This window comes from Balaenoptera borealis (assembly GCF_965194805.1).
Source record: "Balaenoptera borealis genome assembly, chromosome: 12".
NCBI classification, from domain to species: Eukaryota; Metazoa; Chordata; class Mammalia; order Artiodactyla; family Balaenopteridae; genus Balaenoptera; species Balaenoptera borealis.
Genome location: NC_138869.1, coordinates 46,092,909 through 46,116,745, shown reverse-complemented (window position 1 = coordinate 46,116,745; position 23,837 = coordinate 46,092,909). Strand labels below are relative to the sequence as shown.

General features: G+C 38.8%; 2 protein-coding genes across 4 annotated transcripts in view; one reads left to right on the top strand and one right to left on the bottom strand.

Annotated features, from left to right (window-relative positions):
* The window catches only part of SACM1L (SAC1 like phosphatidylinositide phosphatase), a 57,583-nt gene extending 33,818 nt beyond the window's left edge, over positions 1–23,765 (top strand). Inside the window, exons 8-20 of the mRNA XM_082347395.1 lie at positions 2,240–2,341; positions 4,426–4,511; positions 5,289–5,375; positions 5,883–5,951; positions 9,414–9,493; positions 11,946–12,044; positions 14,996–15,134; positions 16,996–17,065; positions 17,182–17,254; positions 18,004–18,097; positions 18,217–18,309; positions 18,974–19,031; positions 21,913–23,765. Of these exons, the coding sequence (XP_082203521.1) occupies positions 2,240–2,341; positions 4,426–4,511; positions 5,289–5,375; positions 5,883–5,951; positions 9,414–9,493; positions 11,946–12,044; positions 14,996–15,134; positions 16,996–17,065; positions 17,182–17,254; positions 18,004–18,097; positions 18,217–18,309; positions 18,974–19,031; positions 21,913–22,049 (1,187 nt within the window). The 3' untranslated portion in view covers positions 22,050–23,765. The remainder of the gene's footprint in view (positions 1–2,239; positions 2,342–4,425; positions 4,512–5,288; positions 5,376–5,882; positions 5,952–9,413; positions 9,494–11,945; positions 12,045–14,995; positions 15,135–16,995; positions 17,066–17,181; positions 17,255–18,003; positions 18,098–18,216; positions 18,310–18,973; positions 19,032–21,912) is intronic.
* SLC6A20 (solute carrier family 6 member 20) overlaps positions 1–23,837 on the bottom strand; it is a 150,714-nt gene that overhangs the window by 74,287 nt on the left and 52,590 nt on the right. For 2 of the 3 annotated variants that reach the window (XM_082347372.1, XM_082347374.1), the window contains exon 11: positions 16,203–16,320. In XM_082347372.1, coding sequence (XP_082203498.1) covers positions 16,203–16,320 — 118 coding nt within the window. Of the gene's footprint in view, positions 1–16,202; positions 16,321–19,070; positions 19,134–23,837 lie in introns of those variants that run through there. The other variant, XM_082347377.1, reaches the window with a different exon arrangement.

The following is a 23,837-nucleotide window of genomic DNA, read 5'->3' as shown; positions in this document are numbered from 1 at the left end:
AAAGTCCTCAGGGTATAGATGGCATTTAAAGCCATGAAGTGGGATGAGATCATCAAAGGAAGAAATGTATATAGAGAAGAAAAAGGTGTGGAGAAAGAGAGAAGACAGCCTGAAGGGGGTTCTAGATAGTGAATAAATGCTAGAGCCATGGACTGGACTACAGGCCTCAGGACAAAGGACTTCTGAAGTGGGGGAACCAAAGTAAGTGAACTGAGAGGACGAGTCATATAGAGTTACTCTAAGATTTGAAGTTGGAAAAATGAACCAGCAAAGGCAAGTGAGGAAGAGAAGAACCAGCCAAGTGAGAGCAGTGTCCCAGAAGCAAATGAAAATAAGGTTTCCAAGCAGAGGGTCTCATCAGCTGATAATGCTGCTGGTTGTTTAAAAATGACCATTAGAGAGGGAGGTTATGTTCCTGTTCCCCCAACTCCTCCCCAAATGGGGGCTGTTACCAAATGCTGGGAAGAAAGATTTTGGAGAAGGTGGGAGCACCTTCAAGCAATGTCCTTGAGTGTGTGAGGGGTGGGGTGTAGTACACAGGTCGAAGGCCGGACACAGACAGCTTGTCCACCATCCAGCTCATCTGCCATAGTAGAAAGGAAGCAGCTATGGTGGACATGGAGGCTAGTAGGTAGATAGATGTGGTGGGAGCCTGTGGATGGCTTTTATTTTCACAGTGAAATTGGAAGCAGTGCCATTAGCTGAGTCACTAATTGATAAAAGATTAGAAGTAAATACATCGACATTTTAAAAGTTGTGTCATGCTGGTGGGATTCTGCATGATTTTTATTTTTCTTTCGTTCCTTCCATGCTTTTGGATAGATATTCATCTTGTAATAAGAAGAAAATGATTCATAAAACAGACATATTCCATGCTATACTCAGTTCTCTCAGAGGCAGACTCCATGTCTGATTCATCTTTGTGCCCTGCTCCAAATAGATAATTTGGGTGAATGAATGAGTAAATACAGCTTTGGAGTCTTCTCTAGTACTGTGGTTTTAAAGGATTGTGAATTGGGAGCTCAAGATGACTCATTATTAAGTCTGATGATACCAGGTGATAGAGAGGGATGAATCATAAGAAATTCATATTGCTAGTATCATTTGGTACCACTATTTTGAAAATTATTTGGCATTTCCTTATGGATTTACCAGGCCTTCCCCTATGCATACCCAATACGTTTATACCAGGAGGTTTTTCAAAAATGTTCACGGCACCACTGTTAGAGCAAACTCTGAGCACCACGAGTTCCATCAGCAGAAGAATTAGGGCTGTTGTGATACGGTCCTTATAGATTGCACACAACACTGAAGAGGACCGAACTACTGCTTCATGCAGTGCAAGGATGGCTCTTAGGTACTTACTGGGGGCATAAACAAGGACTTGAAGTTTATTAAGAGTGTTGTGCCATTTTTATAAAACTCAAAAGCAAGCTTTGTGTTTTCAAGTTATGGTTGCATATAATGAAACTAAGAAGACAGGGGAATCGTCTCCACAGGGCTTCTGGGCAAGAAGGCAGTTGGATGGGATGAAGAAGGAACAGATATTAGATTGAGGGCATTGATACTGTTCGCAAGTTGGAGGTAGGTTTATAGATATTTATTTTATTATGCTCTTATGCTTTATAATGGATGAATCAAATTATATTAAGCAAAATGTTTTGTATAGGAAATAACCATAGGGTAAACCCAAACCTATGAGGAGGAGAGAGATACATTCTGTTTCTGAATGATCTTTAATTTACAGTTTGATCTGTAAATCTTTATATACTTAGCAACTGTTATTTGTAATTATAATTATGCATATAATATAAACTTCAGTAGCTTAGTCTTTTTCCCCCCTTTTTTCCATTTCTTACTGGAAGGTTAATCTATTTTAAATGTATAAGTCTTTCATTCAAAGATTTTTTTGTGATGTGGTTAATATTTAATTCTTTACTTTCAGAAAGTGGTTGAGACTATGTGGGAAAGGAAATCATATTATTTAAATAGAAACACTGTAATGAACCACTTAAACACACTGACTGTATGTCATTATAGGGTTACTGACTTGACAGAACTTCACAATCAGTACTAAAGGCTTGTGAATATTCATGAGAACCAAAAATTTTGCATATTCTCTATCCTTTTTATTTTCTAAAGGCAGAGTCATTCTTACTAGGGTAGATAGATTCAAATTTCATCTGAAAATAATACATATGATTTTGCAATATGTTATATTTTTCTTAATGTAGTTAAGTTATTACTATGCACTCATGTTCTATTAATGGAAAATACTTTGATTGGATTCTCATCTCGAGGAGGAGTTGTTTCAGAGCTGGTGTCCGCTATTATGTAAGAGGTGAGATTAATTTTGTCAGCACAATTTGGTACTGGGTTATATCTATCTCTAATTAATGTTTGGCTCATGGTAACATGAATGTAACCTTTTGTATTTTATTTGTTTCATCATTTGATAGCCTCGCTAAATATTTATCTCCTGCTTCATTATGATAATTAGGTAGGTCTTCTGTGCTTTACTCCAGCTACTGTAGTTACATTGCAGATGTTAATGAGACACTGTAGGCTGCTTCTTACTGCTTTAAGAGGAATTGATCATGTTATTTGCTGGATGTCTGAAAGCGTAGCTGAACTCACTATAGTTTTCAATAACCTAAAACTCATATCAGAAAGTATTTTCTTTTATTGCTCTTGGTTTCTTTGCATGTATAAAGCTAGACATTTGACCTTATGCCTTCAACTTTGAAGATTTACATTTGAGCATTCTTTAGGCTTTGTGCTAGCAACACGCTAATTTGCTTAAACCAAGCTTTTAAAATCTGTATTAGAAGTTACTGTCATTATGAAAATGAGTTTCCTGAACTCTTTTTTTTTTTTAAGCCAGAGTATATCAGAATAAGATCCTATGGACCCTTAGGTAAATCATAGAAGTTTTGGGCCAGGAAGTTGTAAAAGTCATTTGGTTAATCTCCTTTAGTATAGGTGATATAGCAGAGGAAGAAAGACATTTAGGCCAGGTGAGTGACCTGGCCAAGATCACACAACCAGGATTAGAGTTAGCAATGCCCTTGTATCTGGATTTTCTTGGATGGAGTCATATTTTTTAATTAAAAGTTTTGAATTGGTAATGCAGTCACATAGATCAGGTATCAAAGGTATAAAAAGATATGCAGTTAAAAAATATTTCTCATTTCTGACTTTATCTGCTGCATCTTACCTCTCGACCAGCTGATCTGTTGTTAGTTTCTTACTTATCCTTCAGATAATTTTTGTGCTATTCCAAGTATGTTCTCCTTCTTTTGCAGACAGTGGTTGTATACTGTGTACATTTTCTTGCACCTTGGGTTTTTTTAACTTAATATATATTAGAAATCCCTTCATAAAGATGTCTCGTACGCTCACTTGCTCTCACACACCCACACAATCTCACTCTTATTCTCAATCTCACTTTTTAAAATAACTACATATTATTCCTTAATGGGAATTCTGGACAGAACCAAGTATAGCCCATGCTTCTGACAAGTAATTTTAGAACGTACTGAGAAGGCATTTTATTGCTGATTTGACTCATAATTTTTTTCCCTTCTGTTAATATGTTAACAGAAACACTGATATTATATGTTACACCTCAAAATGTTACATGTTTTAGAAGTATGTCAGATAGAAAGGATGTTAAGAAATATTTGAGATCATTAAAAATCTGTTTTTTTTTTTCTTTCTTTCCTAATAATTTGAGTCAGGGACTCACTTGAAAGTTGCCTTTGCTTAGCAAGCTTTTCTTAGTAAAGATAATGTAAACAAGATAGTAAGGTAATGCTTCAAACATTTGAAAGAACTAACCAAGTCAAGGCTAAATATTTAAGAGCAGTGCTTTTCAAATTAGTTTTTTTTGGGTATATTCATGGAGTTGTAGAAATTGTAGGATCATATACAGTTTTTGTGCTTTCATTTTGATAATTAAAATTGTAAGCATCTGCTGGACCATTTGCATCATTATAACAAAATACTGTTAACTAATGGCCCACATTTGCATTTAATATTGTGTTTAATGGTTTTAACCTCCAAAATTGGGATCTTTGGATATACTGTGAGAGGTTTTTGAGAACTTGTTTTTTCTTTAAAATATGTCCAAAATTTGAGAAACACTGTTTTAGAGGAATTGTGTATATATAAACAATTGATATATTAAACAGCAGCCAACATTATTTGTTTGTTAATAGGTCGTTAATACTCCCTTTAAGCCTGTTTAAATGAGTGAGCTTTGTTAGCTTTCTGATGGTGGACTATGCATTTGTTTGAAATTTAGTTTTATAAGTACTTTTCCACTAATTTGAACTGACTTAATTCTCTTCAAGTTAGAGTGAATTAGTGAGTTTCTGATGTTTTTCTTATGTAATAAATATAGTTAATTTTTTTCCAATTCAGGAATTGATTCTGAAGGCCACGCGGCTAACTTCGTAGAAACAGAACAAATTGTGCACTATGATGGGAGCAGAGCTTCATTTGTACAGGCAAGTTAACGCGTCTGTTAGGCAGCCAGTTGGTCTTTTCTACTTGGATTGTAACTTCCTGACATATTGTTGAAATTTCTCTCCTTTTTAAAGTAATATCATTGTCTACAATATGGAAAAAGTTCACCCAAAACAAGGATATTCCATTAACCTGGCACTCAGCTGCTGAGGTTTTCTGCCCTTGAATTAAATCCCTAAAGGAGAGGGTAGGGTCGGAGGTGCAAGGGTTACAGAAATGGAGCCATTGGTCTGCTTAACCCCTTAGACTTCTTCAGGACAGTGATGACAGGACAAGCAGCTGGCTTATGCCTGACTTTACCTGCCTTGCATTCATTGTGACATAATATCTGAGTTGTGGATCACTTACTGCTCCAGAGTATTAATCGCTAAAAATATTTTTCAGTTCATAAACATATTCTTTCGAGAATGAATAAAGCAATTTCTAGTTTTATTATAATGCCAAATTATATACCAGACGTAACTTGGTAATTTTTACTTGTAGATAAAAATTGATTTATTTTAGAATTTAGGAGAAACACAACACAACTGTCTACTACACAAGTGCATGTATATAAAATCAGAAAAAGTCCTTTCCAAATGTATGCCCCAAAATATGAATTTTAGGAGCCGGTATGCATGGATTTCTTTCATAGTTAGTAGATCGCATTTTTATTTTTTCTTTTGTGGTCATTGATATTGTATATACCCCTGACAATAAGCTGAGAAAAACAAGTTTGTGTGTATGTTTCTTTTTATATATCTTTTTTTTTCTTTTAGACTCGAGGATCAATACCACTGTACTGGTCTCAAAGACCAAATCTCAAGTACAAACCACTGCCACTGATCAACAAAGTAGCAAATCATGTGTGTATCTTCCATGCTTTTTTCATTGGCTATAAATAGAAGCTTAGTGGCATTATAGTTTGTGTATAGAGCGTGTATTTATTTCTCATAAGTCAGACTTCAACATCTTTGAGGCCTTTCTCCTTGGTTCTGGCACTTAGTGAGCTTCTAAACCAAAGAACTGTGTATATGGCATGTTAGAAATGTGGAAAAACAAACTGAATGACTTGGTAAATTTTGATTTTAGAGATCTCAGTAAGATTTGCAGTCTTACACTGTTTAGAATATTTAGTGTATTCTATTTGACATGCTCAGAAATAAAATAGTAATATTGTAACTCAGAGTAGAATGGCTTATAATTACTACTCACTACATAGTATTTAGAATATCTAGAAGACATAGTCCATCTTAATGTCATTCTCTTGAATATAGAGATAGGACATTTAAGGAGATACTTTTTAACATCTTATAAATATTCTTATAATGTAATCTGGTAAAGTATGTAACTCTTTTTTTTCCCCTCTCTAGATGGATGGTTTCCAAAGGCATTTTGATTCACAAATAATTATTTATGGAAAACAAGTCATAATCAATCTGGTATGTTTCTTAGATTTTGGGGGGAATAAAACCTTAGCATCTTTTTTTTTTTTAACAAAGTTTACCATTTTAACATTTTTAAGTGTGCAATTCAGTGGCATTAAATATTTTACAGTGTTGTGCAACCATCACCACTGACCATTTCCAGAACTTTTCATCATACCAGACAGAAACTCAGTATCCATTAAACAGTAACTTCCTATTATCCCTCTTACCTCAGCCCCTGGTAACTCTATTCTACTTTCTGTCTCTATAAATTTGTCTATTCTAGGTATCCCATATAAATTGTATTGTGTAATATTTGTTCCTTTGTATCTTATTTCCCTAAGCAGAATGTTTTTGTTTATGTGGCTCCAAGTTACTTTGTAGTGTCCTTTCATTTTAACTTGAAGGACTCTCTGTAGCATTTCTGGTAGGGCAGGTCTAGGGATAATGAACTCCCTCAGCTTTTGTTTATCCAAGAATGTCTTAATTTCTGTCTCATTTTTGAAGGACAGTTTTGCCAGATATAGAATTCTTGGTTGACAGTTCTTTTCTTTCAGTACTTTAAATATATCATCCCATTGCCTTCTAGCCTCCAAGGTTTCTGAAGAGAAATTGGCATATAATTCTATTCAGAATCCCTTGTATGTGATGAGTCCTTTCTCTCTTGCTGCTTTCAAGATCCTCTCTTTGTCATTAAGTAGTTTGATTATAATGTGATTGGTGTGTTTCTTTGAGTTCGTCATATCTGGGGATTGGGCACTTCTTGGATTTGAAGATCTGTATCGTTCATCAAATTTGGGAAGGTTTTTTGCCATTTTCTCTTTAAATAATCTCTCTGCCCCTTTCTCTCTCTCTTCTCTTTCTGGGACTCCCATAATGAATATGTTGTCTACTTGATGGTATCCCAGAAGTCCCCCAGGCTCCGTTCAATTTTCCGATTCTTTTTTCTTTCTGCTGCTTCAACTTGATTATTTCTTTTGTCCTATACAAGTTTGCTGATTCTTCTTTCTTCCTGCTCAAATGTGCTGTTGAACTCCTCTAGTGAATTTTTAATTTCCATTTTGTACTTCTGAGCTCCAGACTTACCATGTCATTTCTTTGAATACTTTCTTTGTTGATATTCTCATTTTTTTCATATACAGTTTTCCTGATTTCCTTTAGTTCTTTGTCCATGCTTTCTTTTAGCTCTGAGCATATTTAAGACAGTTGTTGTGAAAGCTTTTTGTTATTTATTTATTTATTTTTGGCTGCATTGGGACTTTGTTACTGGGCGCCGGCTTTCTTTAGTTGCGGCGAGCGGGAGCTGCTCTTCGTTGTGGTGCATGGGCTTCTCATTGTAGTGGCTTTTCTTGTTGTGGAGCATGGGCTCTAGGCGCGTGGGCTCAGTAGTTGTTACTCAAGGGCTCTAGAGCACAGGCTCAGTAGTTGTGGCGCACGGGCTTAGTTGCTCTGAGGCATGTGGGATCTTCCTGGACCAGGGCTCGAAGCCGTGTCCCCTGCATTGGCAGGCTGATTCTTAACCACTGTGTCACCAGGGAAGTCCTATTTATTTATTTATTAATTTGGCCACGCCACACAGCTTTCAGGATCTTAGTTCCCCAACGAGGGATGGAACCCAGGCTGCGCCAAGTCCTAACCACTGTACCACCAGGGAATTCCCTGAAAGCTTTTTATAAATAAGGCTTCTGCAGGGATGGTTTCTATCAATTCATCCTTTCCCATTGAATAAGCCTTGTTTTCCTGTGTTTTTTTGTATGCCTTATGATTTTGTTGTTGTTCTTGAAAACTGGGCATTGGATGTTTATAATGTAGTAACTCTGGAAGTCAGATTCTTCTTTCCCAGGGGTTTGCTGTTGTTTTGTTTTGTTTGTGTTTTGATTATTGAATGCTGTAGTAATCTATTTGTTTTGAGACTTTTCCAAACTATTTTCTTTTAAATTTTTTCTGCCTTTATTTATTTTATTTTTTAAATTTTTAAATGTATTTATTTATGGCTGTGTTGGGTCTTCATTTCTGTGCGAGGGCTTTGTCTAGTTGTGGCAAGTGGGGGCCACTCTTCATCGTGGTGCACGGGCCTCTCACTGTCGCGGCCTCTCTTTTTGCAGAGCACAGGCTCCAGACGTGCAGGCTCAGTAGTTGTGGCTCACGGGCCTAGTTGCTCCGTGGCACGTGGGATCTTCCCAGACCAGGGCTCGAACCTGTGTCTCCTGCATTAGCAGGCAGATTCTCAACCACTGCGCTACCAGGGAAGCCCCTCCAAACTATTTTTGCAAAGACTGTTCCTTGTTGTGTATGCTCACTGAAGTCTCCGTTCTTTTAGCTTGTGTTCAGCTAATGTTTTGACAGAAATTTCCTTGAATACAAGGAACTGAAATAGACAAAGAAAAAAACAAAAAAGAGAGAACAACCCCATCTCCTAATCTCTGCAGGCTGCTTCTGTGTTGGAGCAGTCCTTCACTTATTTACTTAGGCTTGCTCTGAACTGCAGGGATTAGCCTGAGGTGAAAGCTTAAGGTCTTTTCAGGACTTTTCTGAGCGTGCATCTTGCTTGGGTATGCATACGGCTGTCTAAAACCCTCCATATACGTGGCTGCTTTTGAGTATCCTAATTTCTCAAAGAGTGTCACCCCAGCTGCTTCTGCAGGCTTTAGATGGTCTATTTTATGTCTCCACCTGAAATATCTTGCCCTAGGCGTCTTGGTTTATAGTCCTCTTGTAGCTTATATGAGCAGTGTGCAAATAAGGTCTGGTCTGCTCTTCCGATTTGTGGAGGGGGGCTGAGAACTGTGTTGCCGCTGCCAAAGCTAAGATCGTCATTGCACTGGGGAAAGGATGAGATAAGGGCAAGAAAAATGCTACAGAATTGTCCTGCAATTTGGAGGTTGGCTTTATCTTGATTGGACATTTATTTGGTTGCTATAAACCTTTGATTGTTTTCTAGAGCTCCTACAAAGTTGGTTTGACAGCTTCTCTTTTTTCTGATGTTTTTGTGAGGGTATAAGAGCTTAAAGCTTCCTAGTCTGCCATTTTGCTGATGTCACTCTGTCCTTTTAATTAAACTTAAAAGAAAGCTATGGTGGGACTTCCCTGGTGGCACAGTGGTTAAGAATCTGCCTGCCAATGCAGGGGACACGGGTTTGAGCCCTGGTCCGGGAAGATCCCATATGCCGCGGAGCAACTAAGCCCATGCGCCACAACTACCGAGCCTGTGCTCTAGAGCCCATGAGCCACAACTACTGAGCCCACATGCCACAGCTACTGAAGCCCGGGTGCTTAGAGCCCGTGCTGCACAACAAGAGAAGCCACTGCAACGAGAAGCCCGCGCACTGTAATGAAGAGTAAGTAGCCCCTGCTCGCTGCAGCTAGAGAAAGCCCGCGTGGAGCAATGAAGACCCAATGCAGCCATAAATAAATAAACAAACAAACAAATATTTAAAAAAAAAGAAAGCAAGCTGTGGTGTTTTTAATTTTTTACAGGTTAATCAGAAGGGCTCAGAGAAGCCACTTGAACAGGCGTTTGCAACAATGGTGTCTTCCTTGGCAAATGGAATGATCAGGTACCTCACTAGAAATCTGTTGTAGGTCTTTTCAGAGTAGATGTGCAGTGCATATATACGTAAGTACATAGATCTCTCTAGATGTATTTCAGTTTGTTTTCAAAGCATGATTTTGTTAGCTTGAAATTTTCTCTGGCATAATTCATGTTGCAGAATAACTTCTTAACAGTTGAATTTTAATTTGAATTTTGTAAAAGTTTAGTCCTTGATTAAAATCCTCTCCTTGAGGCTTTGTGTCGCTCTGCCCATTGGGGCTGGAATTTCAGTTACTCATGATTGTTTGGTGTGGTCTGCCTGGTCCTGACCACCACACGAGCTGGAGCAATTCACCGTTGCATGGCGGCCTCGTCTGGAGCAGCAGCTTGCCCCTCCTGTAAGGCACCAGGCAACAGTTACAAATTCTGTGTAGCCTTGTCAGAAGAGGGGGGATCCTAAAACATAAACAGTTGCCCTGTGGAAGTGTGCAGGGTAATGAGTCAGCCTGTTTGGAGCTTCTGCATCAGGAAACCGGGGTAGGAGGTGGGGGTATACTGTGGTAGCAAGTGGTCACAGGCATTGGGGGAAGACTTTGAAAGAAATGGTACTCGGTTATTTGGGGAGAATTTTTTTTTAACCTACGGAAAATTTTAAACATACACAAAAATAGAAAGAGATAATGAACCTTTGGGGAAGAATTTAAGTCTGTTGTCCAACTCAAAAACTCTAGCAAATTTATCAGACCCTTACTCCATGCCCATTTCTGCCTTCTCATAGTGGAACCTCCCCAAACACACTTGGATGAGTCAAAGAAGTGATTCCTATCCAGGATGTGCCTCAAAATCCTCAGAGGAATTACTCAGAATATACCTAAGACCTGAAAAATCAGAATCACTGGGTTTAGAGTCCAACATGTCTATTCTGGAAAAAGTTTATCTGCTCTCTCCTTTGTACACCCCTGGTTAAGCCCCTGTCTGTGCTTCAGAGGGTTTCTGTAGGTATACTCACCTCCAGAGTTGCCTCTAGTGTTTGTAGCAGCACCTAACTTTGAGAACTTGAGGCATAAGTCAGAGTCTAAAGTTATGCCCTTGGTGTTCCAGGGCACTTGGAGGATACATACTGCTAAGGAATAAACACCCTAAAGCTATTGTTACCAAAATATAATGATGTAAGACATTCTTAGAAGATACAAATGTAATTTTAGAAGGATACAAGCTTAAGAATCCAAATGCATTTATGTGCTAGTGAGCCACTTAAATTCTTCAGGCGAGTCTAGAGCTATGGTCAGAGCACTCCAAAAATAACTCTTACACCACCACTTCTAATGGAGCTGCCTTTGAAAATGCTTCCCCCAACTCCCAGTCTTCCCAAAGTCTGGCCTCACAGTTGGCTAACTTCTGTTTTTATACTAATTTCTAAGTACCCCGTTCTCCCCTGAGATAACCATGGAGGTGATAGAAGCCCCTCTCTTGACCTGCTGGAAGCCCACCCTACATTGATGTCCCTTCAGCCATTGGAGCCAAGGCTCCGTGAGAACAGACACCTAATCTGAATTTTACTCGGTAGATGAGAGTGTAATGTTCTTCTAGTCCTCCTCCTTTATGACTTGACTTGATCCCTGAATAGGAAGTTGGGTAGAAGTGGAATGTGTGAGAATCTCTATGTACCCTGGTGCCCAGGTTCTCTTCATTCTTTCTTCCTCTCTTGACTTTCGGGAGTTGGTTAATGATTTTTCCCCCTCTCAAGGGGCAACATTTTCCAGCTCATAGTAGGACACCTTCCCTGTTAGATGTGTTCTAACTTTGAGATTTATACCTCTTAAATATTAGATAGCTGAAAACAGCCCATTACAGATTGATGGACAAGAAAATTCTCTCTACCACATGTATGTGTGATGTATGGATAGTAATAATGAATATTTTGGTAGGATGAACAGTAACTAACCAGAGTGGGGACCATCCTGCTTCTGTTCTTCTCACAGCCCCTAATACACAACAGACAGTCCAGTCCTCCTTGGACTGAATCGAATTTGACCATTTTGAACATCTTAATTGATCTGAAAACCAAAAAGAGACCCTATTCTTTGTACATGGGAGTAGAGAATAAATATACAGTAGATATTCAGTTGGACAAGACTACTTTATATTAACATGCCTGACTGCTGTACCTGAGCGCACTTCTGTAGCATTTCACTGGGCTTCTTTACTCCTATCTGAGGGCCTCTAGAAAAACGTGAAGATAGAAGAGTGTGTGTGTGTATTTTTTTCCTTCAGTAGATATGAGCATGAGAAGGTGGGTGTGTCTGTGCATGCCTGCATTCATGTGTATATGTATAGTGGTAAACCCAGAGTGAAGGAGGCTCTACTATTCCCAGGTGATACGTATGTAGAGAAGAGGATCAGCTTATGAAGGTATTATTAACAGAAAGAAAATGAATAATCTTCAGTCACTTTCTGAATATCTTTTCTTTTGGTAGATATATTGCCTTTGACTTCCATAAGGAATGTAAAAATATGAGATGGGATCGACTAAGTATTTTATTGGATCAAGTAGCAGAAATGCAAGATGAATTAAGGTAAGCTATGTTATTTCCCTACAGAGGTTGAGGGATGAGGTAGGTGCATATGTTAATCATGTATATTATGCATTATCTGACAGACTTACAGATATAGTTCACTAGGTTGATAGCACTTGTCTATACTCTCATTTGTAGTTTTTTTTTTTTCCCCTGAAAGATGAGACTTGGTGATTTTTAAATATTTAAAAATTCTTTAAAATGACCCAAGTCCAGGTATTTTCATATTTTTATGTATTCTACGCATTTACAAATTTATATATAATTGAAGTTAGTTTGCTACTGTTTTATGTTCAGTTGTTTCCACTAAACATTTTATCACATTTTGTCATTAGCCTACCAAGTCTTTGTAATGATAGCATTTAATGGCTTTTCTGTGTTCCATTTTGTCATAGTACAGTTTCAGTTAAATGCTTTTCTTCGCATCGGGCATCTGGTTTGTTTCCTTTTCTCTTCCTACCATGAAAGATTGTGCTGAAGTGAATCACTCTCGGTATAAATATGTTTTTACTTCTGTTAAACTGTTTCCTGAAATAAATTCTTGGGGGTAGGATAATGGATCAAAGGGTCTGAATATCTTCATGGTACTTCTCACGTGTGTTTACAGTGTTACTTACTGTGTGGGTTCAGATATTCGCTGTACTCTATGCACATGTCAGTCTTTACCTATTTTAAAGCCAGAAGTAGGAATCTGGAAACCAGTCTCATTTTGTTCTGCCTGTGTAGTTCTAATGCACTGTGTAATTTCAGTTACACAGTAACATAGTAAAACTTCTGTAGACATTTGCTCAGCTTTTAAAAAAATATTTTTATACATATTAAGTCATCAGCTATAGTTAGTTAAATCTGCTTTTTTTTTCCTTCTTCTATGAGGTTTTGTTTTGAGCATAGCTAGTGAAGGGGGGTTGACCTATATCATTATTGGGGTAGAGAAACCTTGTCAGAGGGGTTACTTCCTTGGGTTCATCTGTTAATTGTTGCCCCACAGAGTATAAGAAAGAAGGGAGGATTGACACCAGAATCTTTGTCCATTGCTCTCACTATGTTCCACAGGGACAGTAGACCTTTCACCTGTGACTTTCAGATGACCTCTCTGCACATTTGTTTCCAGGGATTTTGGGGGAAGTGGAAAGAATCTGGGCTTTGGGGTCCTACACAATAAGTTTGAAATCTCAGTTTGCCTCCTATTAGCCGTGTGACCAAGGAGCAAGTTAGTTATCTTCAAATCTTGATTTCTCCATCTGTAAAGTGGAGATAATAATACTTATCTCTTAGACTTGTATAATTTAAGAAATAATATTTATGAAACAAACATGTAGTATTTAGTTTATAAGTACTAATGGGGTGCCAACACTCACATGCACTCTATATATACATACTCTAATCAGACTTCACCAGTTTGGCATAAACCTCATGTAGAGTTTTAGTCTAAACACGTTCTTTTAAGCCTTTTTTTTTTTTTTCTCTGCCACGCCTCACGGCATGTGGGAACTTAGTTCCCTGACCAGCGATTGAACCCATGCCCCCTATATTGGAAGCACGGAGTCTTAACCACTGGACTGCCAGGGAGGTCCCTTAAGCCCTTAATTTTAAGGTCATGATTTTTAGCCCTTGGTGAATCTATTGTGTTTCTCCCTCACTTTTTGATTTTGGGGAGTAATTGCAATAAAATTAATATTATCTAGTATTCATTGTATTCTCTGTCCCATATACTCTGGCTAAGCACTTTATATGCATTTTACATTATCTCATTTAAACCTAAGAGCGGGCTAATGGTGGTGCTGTCATCTCCATTTCGTGGGTGAAAAAAATTTAGGCTCTGAGAGATTAGGTTAATTACTTAAAGTTACACAGCTAGTAACTTGCCTAAGGAGCTAAGGGTAGCAAACCAGTTGTTTGCTGCCAAAGTCCATGCTCTTTACTGCCACACTGTGCCAACATTGTCAAATTTTTGAGTTCATAGAATAATCTGAACAGATTGTTAAAAATGACAGAAACATAGGAACTGGTAACCATGGTTGGCTCCAGTGCAGACATCTGGGTGGTTCAGGGGAGAAAGGAAAATGGATTTTTCAAATAATACCCTATTATACCTTATAAATTTAGTACTATTTGCATATATTACCCTTCTTTTTAAAATTCATTTATTTATTTATTTTATTTTTGGCTGCGTTGAGTCTTCGTTGCTGCACATGGGCTTTTCCAGTTGCAGCGAGCAGGGGGCTACTCTTCGTTGCAGTGCATGGTCTCATCACGGTGGCTTCTCTTGTTGTGGAGCACGGGCTCTAGGCTCACGGGCTTCAGTAGTTGTGGCGCCCGGGCTTAGTTGCTCCGCGGCATGTGGGATCTTCCCGGACCAAGGCACGAACCTGTGTCCTCTGCATTGGCATTCTTAACCACTGCACCACCAGGGAAGCCCTGTTACCCATTTTAAGAAGGGATTTTTAAATGTTAAATGTTTTTAATGCACGATATCCAGCCCTTGCTTCAGAGATTCTTACTCAGTTTATTTCAAAGCCAAGCATCTTCATTTTTAACAAACATCTCAGAATTCTGATACAGACAGCACAGGGGACTGTGCTTCAAGAAATCCCGTCGTAGGGGGCATAGGTGCAATAATTATGTCAAAGGAAGACCTCTTCTGGCCTTAGGGAAACACGGTGATGTCCATAGCCATCTTTACAATACTCCCAACTGTCCTTTTTCACATCTCTTGGGTGAAGTGACCTTGATGCTACAGTTGTTTTGAGATAGGGGCTGTCTTGCGTCTTCTGTTCAAACTTCCTTTTGGTCTTTGGTAATCAAATATACCTGAACCGTACATTTCCCATCTGACCTTTTAATTTACCAGTTTTAATAATGTCTCTGACATGGACCTGTGTTATAAGAGGTCTGTCCTTAGTAGGCTTGGCTGACTTTGGTATGAGAGTGTTTATACAAATATGTTTTAGTTATTTTCTAGTGGACTCTGATGGCAAGGTGGTGACTAACCAGGAAGGCGTGTTCCGCAGCAATTGCATGGATTGTCTGGACAGAACTAATGTGATCCAGAGTCTGTTAGCTCGTCGTTCGCTTCAGGCCCAGCTTCAGGTACAAATGCTTTTTTTCTTTTATCAGATAAACAATATAGCAAAAAAGAAACTTCATCTTTAAAAACCAATAACAAGAAACATTCACATGCCCTTGTCCTAACCAAATTCTTTTTGGTTTTGTGTCTTGCCATCCATGGACGTACACTTTGTCCATAACCATGATCAGTGTATGTACACAGTTTTAAATTTTGCCTTTTTGCTCTAGCATTATATGTGATCATAGTTTTTAAGAGGTGCATTGTTGTGCTATAATTTACTAAGCCATTTAGGTTGCTACATTTTTGGCTTATAAATAAGACTATAGAGAATATACCTATGTATATTATTATTAGCTTGAATTATTTCCTTTGGGTTAACTCCTGCTGGGTTAAAGAGAATATATACTTTCCAAGAGGGTTATACCAGTTACCCCTAAGACTAGCCAGCAGTGAAAAGTGAATCTTGCCAGCATTAAATATTTTTATTTAGAAAGGTTTTTTTTTCTTCTTTAATAGTACAGAGTAGTACCTCAAAGTTGTTTTCGTTTGCACCTGTTTTATTGTTTGGCAAGGGATATTAACTCCCAGGTATAAAGTTTCTGACACAGCTTTGCTTTACCAGTAAGACTGTGTTGTTGAGAAATAATAGGTATAAATATTTTCTTCTCTTTATATTTGGAATTAAAAATATGTATATCCCAGATTTCCAGATCACATTGGCATTTGTTGTAGGGAGCAAACAAAATGCATCCCAAATGGTTTCCTGCCTAAATAATTTGTAAACGTTCAACTTTATGACAATTTTATGGGACTCAGGGAAGAATTATGGAGGGAAAATACCTCCCTAAATCCTCAAGTAGGACATACCAAAGGAGTGGTTGCCCTCTTTGAGCATTCTCTAGCTTGTATGGTACTGTGTCCTTGTCAGTCTGTTGGATTTATTATACTTCAGAATATATTTTTCAATAGAAACAATATTAGGAGTGGTTGTTTCCAAGGCTGATTAACAGAAATCTATTTAACTAGGTTCTGTAATCTGTATTTAACTAATTTACATGCTAAAAATAGTATTATAAAACCTAACCAACCTTCAGAGAGTCTTTGGGCAGGAACCTCTCTAGCCTCAGTGCCAGCTAATGTGAGGACTCCAGTTGTGCCTTTCCCCTTCCAGTGAGGGCAGGTCATTGAGCGTGGGCAGGCCCCATTCTGAGGGAGAGAGAGCGAGATGTCATTTGAGGTGAGCAGTGAAGATGGTGGTTCTAAGAGGGTTGCGGGTCCGAGACAAAGACCAAGGCAGGAGTTCCTAGTCTGTGGTCAGTGAACTCCAACGGGGAGTCCATAGAGAGCTTCGGGATGCCCAGGAGTCCTCTGAGATTATATGCAAAGGGCTGTTTGCGGGGAGGTAGGTAGGTAGCATTCATCCCAGTTCTCAAAGGGTCCCAGGGTTAGGGGATAAGTTTGGAGGTCAGAAGTCTGGAGATGGTGAATTGTGAGGAGGTAGAGGGGTAAAGGCAGTGGAAGGTTGGGGGTGGCAGGAAAGGAGGTAGTAATGGCTGGAATCTTGCAGCAACCTTCACTCTCCCCCCTCCTTTCCCTTCTGCCCCTGTCTCTGAGTTTACAGTCTTGCCACTGTTCCTCTGGTGCTGGGGCTCAAGGGAGAGTGGGGGCTATGGGCAGAAGGAAGCCCAAAGAGAGGCCTTGCAGCCTGGCCTGAGCGGGAGAGTGCTGTGGTCCCCACATACAGGGAGAGCATCTCCCACCTGCAGCCAGGAGCCAGGAACCAGGAACCATGTGAGATGATCTGGGGACTATGCTTTTTCTTCCTAAGTCATATGTGCCGAAATCTGTTACACATAAACATAGGTATGATTCTTATTCCAGAGACTAGGAGTTTTGCATGTGGGACAAAAGCTGGAAGAACAAGATGAATTTGAGAAGATTTACAAAAACGGTAGGTAATTTCTTTAACAGAGGCAAGGTTACTCAAAGTTTGAAATAAATATTTTGGATTTAGAGCATTGGTTGCCATTTTAATCATTATCAGCTGATTTTTACTTTTTTTCACAGCCTGGGCTGACAATGCAAATGCTTGTGCCAAACAGTATGCGGGAACTGGTGCCTTGAAGACTGACTTTACCAGGCAAGCCATGCTTTAAAATCACATTCCAGACCAGTGGTTCACAGTTGTGGTGCATAGTAGATCACTCCGGCAACTTCTAGACAATAGCAACAGCAAACCACCAGTGCCTGGGCCTCATTTCAGACCAGTCAAGTCAGGACTGCGGGAGATGAGGCCCAGGCACTGGTGGCTTCTTAGCATCCCTGGGTGCTTCAGATGCACAGCGGGGGTTGAGAACCATGGCTCCTTAGCTTTTCTCAAAACTTAACTGTGCACCTGACTCACCGCAGTCCCACTCAGCAGGTCTGGGGCAGGGCCTGAGATTCTGTACCCAGGTGATGCTGGTGCTGTTCTCACTGGGTAGTGAGAGGGTAGAATGTTTTGAATTTGTTACACGTGTGGTTGCGTATTTTTCTGCTATATGGATTCCCTGGGGGCAAGATAAGATTTCTAGTCTTCTAGTCTTTTTGCTATTTCATGCCACTTAACCTGGGCTGTGTGTTTCTCTTCTTATTTCTTGTCTTTGCAAGTGGAACTGAGCATTTTTCCTCTTTGTGCCTACTTTGGTAATATTTTAGAAATAGGATACACATTTCTTGGACCCGATATTGGTTTCTGTTGTGAGGTGTCTCCTTCATATATTCAGGGATGTTTTTTAAAAAATCTTTATAATTCACTTATCTCCATACCACATACTTACTGGCTGTAAAACAGTGTGAGAATTTAATATGCAAATCTGTAACTCAAAACTTAACCTCATATTTAACCAGAACTGGGAAGAGAACTCAGTTGGGACTTATAATGGATGGCTGGAACTCACTAATACGGTATTACAAGAACAACTTTTCTGATGGATTTAGACAAGTAAGTTTGTTATTTGATGCTAATTTTTGGTCATTAGGTGGCTGTGTCTTTGTACTGTTCTTCAGTAATATAATCATATCTAATTTGGGAGTTACTAATTTCCTTTTTTTCTCTTCTAGGATTCCATAGACTTATTTCTTGGGAACTATTCAGTGGATGAATTAGAATCTCATAGTCCTTTAAGTGTTCCAAGGGATTTGAAATTCCTGGCTGTAAGAAACCTTTATGTTTTTCAAGTTGTTAAAAGCATTGTGTCTGAAGGTGTAGGTGGTGCCAACTCCCCTTGATATAAAACATTGTATGTTGTTCTAAATGGAACATAAATATTTAAGTTTCCTGAAGGAGCAGATCAGGGAGAGGAGTAAAATAACTTTGGAATGTTTGTCTTCCTTCAAACTTGAGTGTCTTTCGCGGATCCTTTTTAAGTGAGAACACAGACGCAAAGGGAGTGTGAGGGTTTCTCATTTCCGGAGACTACTCCCCCGAGGTTCAGGGATTGCCGGAGGCAAACTTGTGACCTGGAAGTTGACTCCTCTGTTCACCAGACTTTTCAAGAGCCTCTCTGGGGTCTCATTCCAGTGGGCAAGGTGTCCTGGAGTGGAGGGGCCTGGTGTCTGGGTTCTCATCTGGGCGACCTCCCTCTGCTTAGCACTCCCTGGTTTGGAGCAAAGCCATGTTTTTTCAGATCTTTTAACCTGTTCGAAGATTTGGGCAGTTACGAACAAAACTCTAAATAATGATGTTTTGCTGAAAGAAAGATATTTTGTATATTAGATTGCAGAAGGGTTTTATTCTCTTTCAAGCAAAGCATGCATAACTGTACAACCATTGATTAGCATCTTACGTGATGGTTTCTCTTTCCGTTTTCTTTTCCAGTTGCCTATTATCATGGTTGTCGCCTTTTCCATGTGCATTATCTGTTTGCTTATGGCTGGTAAGTCTGCCCTTGTTTCACATTCTTACAGTCATTTCTTAGAATGTTGAACTTTCCTGTACAGCATCTTAAGTTTGCGCCTATTCAGTACTTGATGTTTCCCTATTGAATTGAATGAGTAAAGTGGGCAGATGGGAGGATTAGTCCTTAGATGTGACAGGAGGAAAAATGTATACTCAGTAGCTTGATACTTTTTTTTTTCCACTTAAGCTTTTTAAAATATTTTTTTCTTGCTATCAAAGTAATACATAGTAATTACAGAAAATACAGTTAGGCAAAAAAGAAGATAATGTTATTTATCACCTTGTCTTTCAGAGATAAGCTAATTACTCTTTAACATTGTTTTAATCTTTATAAGTGTGCATTTTTTTTTCAAAAGTGAGATACAAATTTTTTTGTAATCTGTTTTTTCACTGAGCAATATAAATATTTCCCCATGTTCTTTATTTTTAATGGCTGCACAGTATTCCATTAATGGATGTATAATTTATTTAACCAACCACCTATGTTGGACAAATAAATGTTATTATAGATTAATACATTACTTCTTAAATTTTAATAGCGAAATTGCCTAAGAACCTGAGCTAACAAGGTCTTTATTGGTTTTCTTTTTTCTCTCAATGTTTTTCTGTGTTACTAAGTTAATGGAGACATTTTCATCTTAAATGCATATTAAGTAGTGTTCAGTGCTCTGGGAGTTTGAGTGTGTAACACGTTGCATTGTACCTGGGAGGTGCAGCCTTAGGCACCTCCAGTCTCATCCTCTATCCTGAATTCGCTGGGCTGACATTTCTCTGCCTGGCTGACTTCTGCCATCCTCACGCTCCCCTCTCATGAAGTGTCTCTTTGTTCTCCCACACAGACCTCATCTCCCCCTTTCTGATTTCCACAGCATTTTGTGTACCTCTCTTATAGCACTTTCTTCTTTTAACCTTGTCAGCACCTAGGGATTTCTTCTTCAGAGGTGCTGTACTCTTTGGGGTCCTGAATGCACCCAAGGTGTATTTCTGTTTGTGTGGTAGTTATTTGCATACTCATTCGTCTTCCTCACTGAATCAGCAACTTTTTGAAGGCAGAGATGGTGTCTTACTCATTGTTTTATCCCCTGTGTCTGGGATACAGTTTTGCCCTCAGCAAAACTTTGCTGAATTAAGGACTCCTGTTCACCCCCCACAGCCCACACTAATTCTGCCCGCTTCTTGAGGGGAGGCTCAGAACCTGTTCACCTCTGTGATCCCCTCAGTGTTCAGCAGTGTAGGTAGTCATGACACAGGAAGGAGCTGTCCTCTTGTTACTCTAGGGCAGGGGTTAGCAGACGTTTTCTGAAGAGTCAGATAATATTTTAGATTTTGTAAACTACATACAGTCTCTGTTTGCACAGTTTGTTTTTACAGCTCTTTAAAAATGTAAAAACCATCACAGTGCAGAAACAAGCCGAGGACTCTCGAGTGCAGCATCACTGTGTGGCATGACTAGGGGGTCTGTGTCACGTTTGGGGCAGGAAGGAGGAGGACAGGACCAGCTGGCACGTGCTGCTCACGGTTCAGTTCACACCCTAGATCCTTTGACTTCTTTCTTTAAAACATTGCCCGTTGGATGCCATTTTCTGGGAACCACTCCACTGCTGAATTTGTTTTGTTATTTTGGTCTTTTTATATATTCACATTTCCCTGTGGAACCTCTGGAAAGGAAGGGAAGTCAAGACCAAGACTCAGCGTGAACAAACGGACCATTCCTTTGGGGAGTGTCCTAGAGTGGGCTTGTGAGGAACTGCTTTTTTCTTTATCCAAAAAGAGTTTTAAAACCCAGAGCTGTCAAAATTAGCAATTGTGGAAATTTGAATGTTTTCAAGTGAAGAGATATTGGATGCTGTGGATAGTAACATCTCGTGTCAGTTAATTCTTCTAAAGTAATGATCTTTGTGGTGTTTAGATATGACAGTGTCTGATTTCTAGCCCCTACTTTGGTATTTAAGAGAATAGCAAATAAATGCAAGCATGTTCTCTGACAGCTTATTAGGAAAGTGTCTACACCCTGAATTTCCTTTCTGGCGTGCTCTCTTACTGGCTGTTGACCTCTGCATGTTTCCCTGTCAGCAGGTGAGGCCAGTACTATTGCAGGAGAGAAGCAGCACTGGGTTCATCTACTCAAGGAGTAGAACAAAATAGATCTTTTCCCATTGGCCTGCTGCTTCCTTCATGTACTCTAGGCTTTGAAAAAAAATGCGTATCAGGAGAGTTGTGTTAAATATGTTGTTAAAATATGTTGTATGTATTGAGTTTCGTTTTATACACTTTAATACATAACTTTTCTGAAGCATGTATATTTGTAAAGTTATTTTCCATAACAGAAAAACCCGAATGAACTTTCTGGCCAACCCAGTATTTTTTTGTGTAGGCATTTTGGTAGTAGCTGATACCTGTCATAGATAGGACTGTGAACTAATCTATTAGTAATAATTTCTTATAATATTTAAGTATATAATCTAAAACTAATAATTACTATTTGCTTGATATAACCTGAAATTAGTTTAGTCAAGTGGTTCTCAAAATGTGGTCTCTTGACCTGTAGCATCAGCATAATCTGGGAACTTGTTAGAAATGCAGATTCTTGGACGCCACCCCAGGCCTGCTGAATGAGACAGACACTCTGGGGTTGAGCCCAGCAGCTGATTCTTTATCGAGCCCTGAAGTGGATTCTGATGCCAGCCAGAGTTTGAGAACCACTGGTTTAAACCTTAATTGAGAGGTTCTTATATTTTTCCTTTGGATGTGTTTGTAAACTTTAATGTTGTCAAGATGTGCTAAACGGCTGAAAGCTGGATCTAGTATCAATAAAATGACTTGTTATTTATCAGCTCTTTGTTTTTTAAAATCAACAGGTGACACCTGGACAGAAACACTGGCCTATGTGCTCTTCTGGGGAGTTGCAAGCATTGGAACATTTTTTATTATTCTTTACAATGGCAAAGATTTTGTTGATGCTCCCAGATTGGTCCAGAAAGAAAAGATAGACTGAATTTGTGTCTGTGGAAAGCGGCTTGGCTTGGAAGATTCCATTATGCAGAACTGGAGTCTTTACTGACCCGCTTTCCACATCAGCCCAAGGTCTTTTTAAATCCTTTATCCAGAAGCACATCTTGCGCTTGGTGTGGGGGTGATGACTTAGAATTGATCTGATGTTACTGCCTTGATGATCTCTTTACTATTGGGATGGTTATATTTATAATTTGAAGCTATTCTATAATTAAAATGTAACCTCAATTCAGCTCTCGGAATGGAAGGAATCTATTCATTGTCAATTTAATCAGCTGTTGCAGAATAAGTAATATATTTTAAAAAATCTAGCTTCTTTCCTTATTTAAAACAGTGAAATTATTTTTCTAGCTCAGTTTATTGTCACTGTAGAAGCAGTTGCTGTTAGCAAGCATACTTTTCCATACATCTTTGGACTTTTCTTTAGTTTAATAATAAGCTAACTCTACTCTGTTTATAAAATGTCTTTTACATACATCAAGTAGTTGGACGAAATAGTCTGTCACTACATGGTAGGAAAGAGGAGACCAGGGTCTGGTGTTCCTTTGGAGCTTCAGTTGGGCTGCGTTATGAGTTCAGTCAGCTTGAGCTGTGCAGTTTAAGTGTGATGAAAAAGGTTCAGGTGTATTTTATCTTTTTTAAAAGGTGTAAATGAAATCAAAGAATGTGAAGTCTCTCTCTTATGCTAGAGGTCCAAAGCCTCCTTCGTTTTCAGGATTGCCCCAGTGTGGAAAATACCCTTGGCTGGTCAGCTCCTTCCTCCTGGACCTTTCGGTTTCTTGGGGGTCTTTCGTGGAGACATGCAGGCCTCTGAGCGGGTCTTGTGCTGAATCCGATGTTGCACTTGGAGGCAGCAGCTGCTTTTCCACGCACGGTAGTGTTGATGCTTTTCCCTCTTTAAGGGTTTTTGTTAGCTGTCAGTAACAGTGTCTAAAATTTAGTGCTTCCAGGTAGTTACAGCTCTCCAAATCAAGGACCAACTTAAACTTTAATTTATGTGCAGAAATAAATCTGAAAAATACACTCTAGAAGCTGTGCATAGTTCTAATTATAAGTCAGACTGTATATTCAAATTGTAATTATGAGGTTTAAAAATTAGAAAAGTATGTAAGGAAGTATAATTGCCACTATTTTAAAATAGTTCAATTAAATACTGCTACAATATTTGTGTTGTGCTTGAAAATATGTACAGTTTTTTCAATGGTAATACCTTTTCCTGTCCTTAAATATCTCTAAAGAGCGCCTTGATTTTAACATTACCTTTTTTCCAACGTTATCTTTTATAAACATTAATAAGAGTTGTTGCTTTTAGAAACTCTAAAGGAAATAATAGCTGGAAAACCCTCTGTAGCTTAAAGTCAGTCATTAAAACTCACAATAGGGTAAGTAATTAGAACTACCTACTTTTAACTTGTAAATAAGCATAATTCATTCCAAAGAGGAAATATCGAAACTTAGTTCATGTCTACTGTAATGTATTACTCAGATGCTACTGGGCATTTCACATTAAGAACTTATTTCAGTGACCACAACAAAGACCAAATCTGAACTGCTGATGTGGCTGTTTTGCAGTGAATGGGCTAATGTTGGTGCGTTAGATCTTAAGGTATCAATGTTTCAGAACCCTGCAATGATTATATTTCTAAATTAATGTACTGTCCATCCATAAGTGAAAATAAAATGTCATATTCTTTTCTAACTAATGTTGGTGTCATTCCTATACCTTGTCTTACAAAGGGATGTTCTTTTTTATAAAAATCATGCAAAGCAA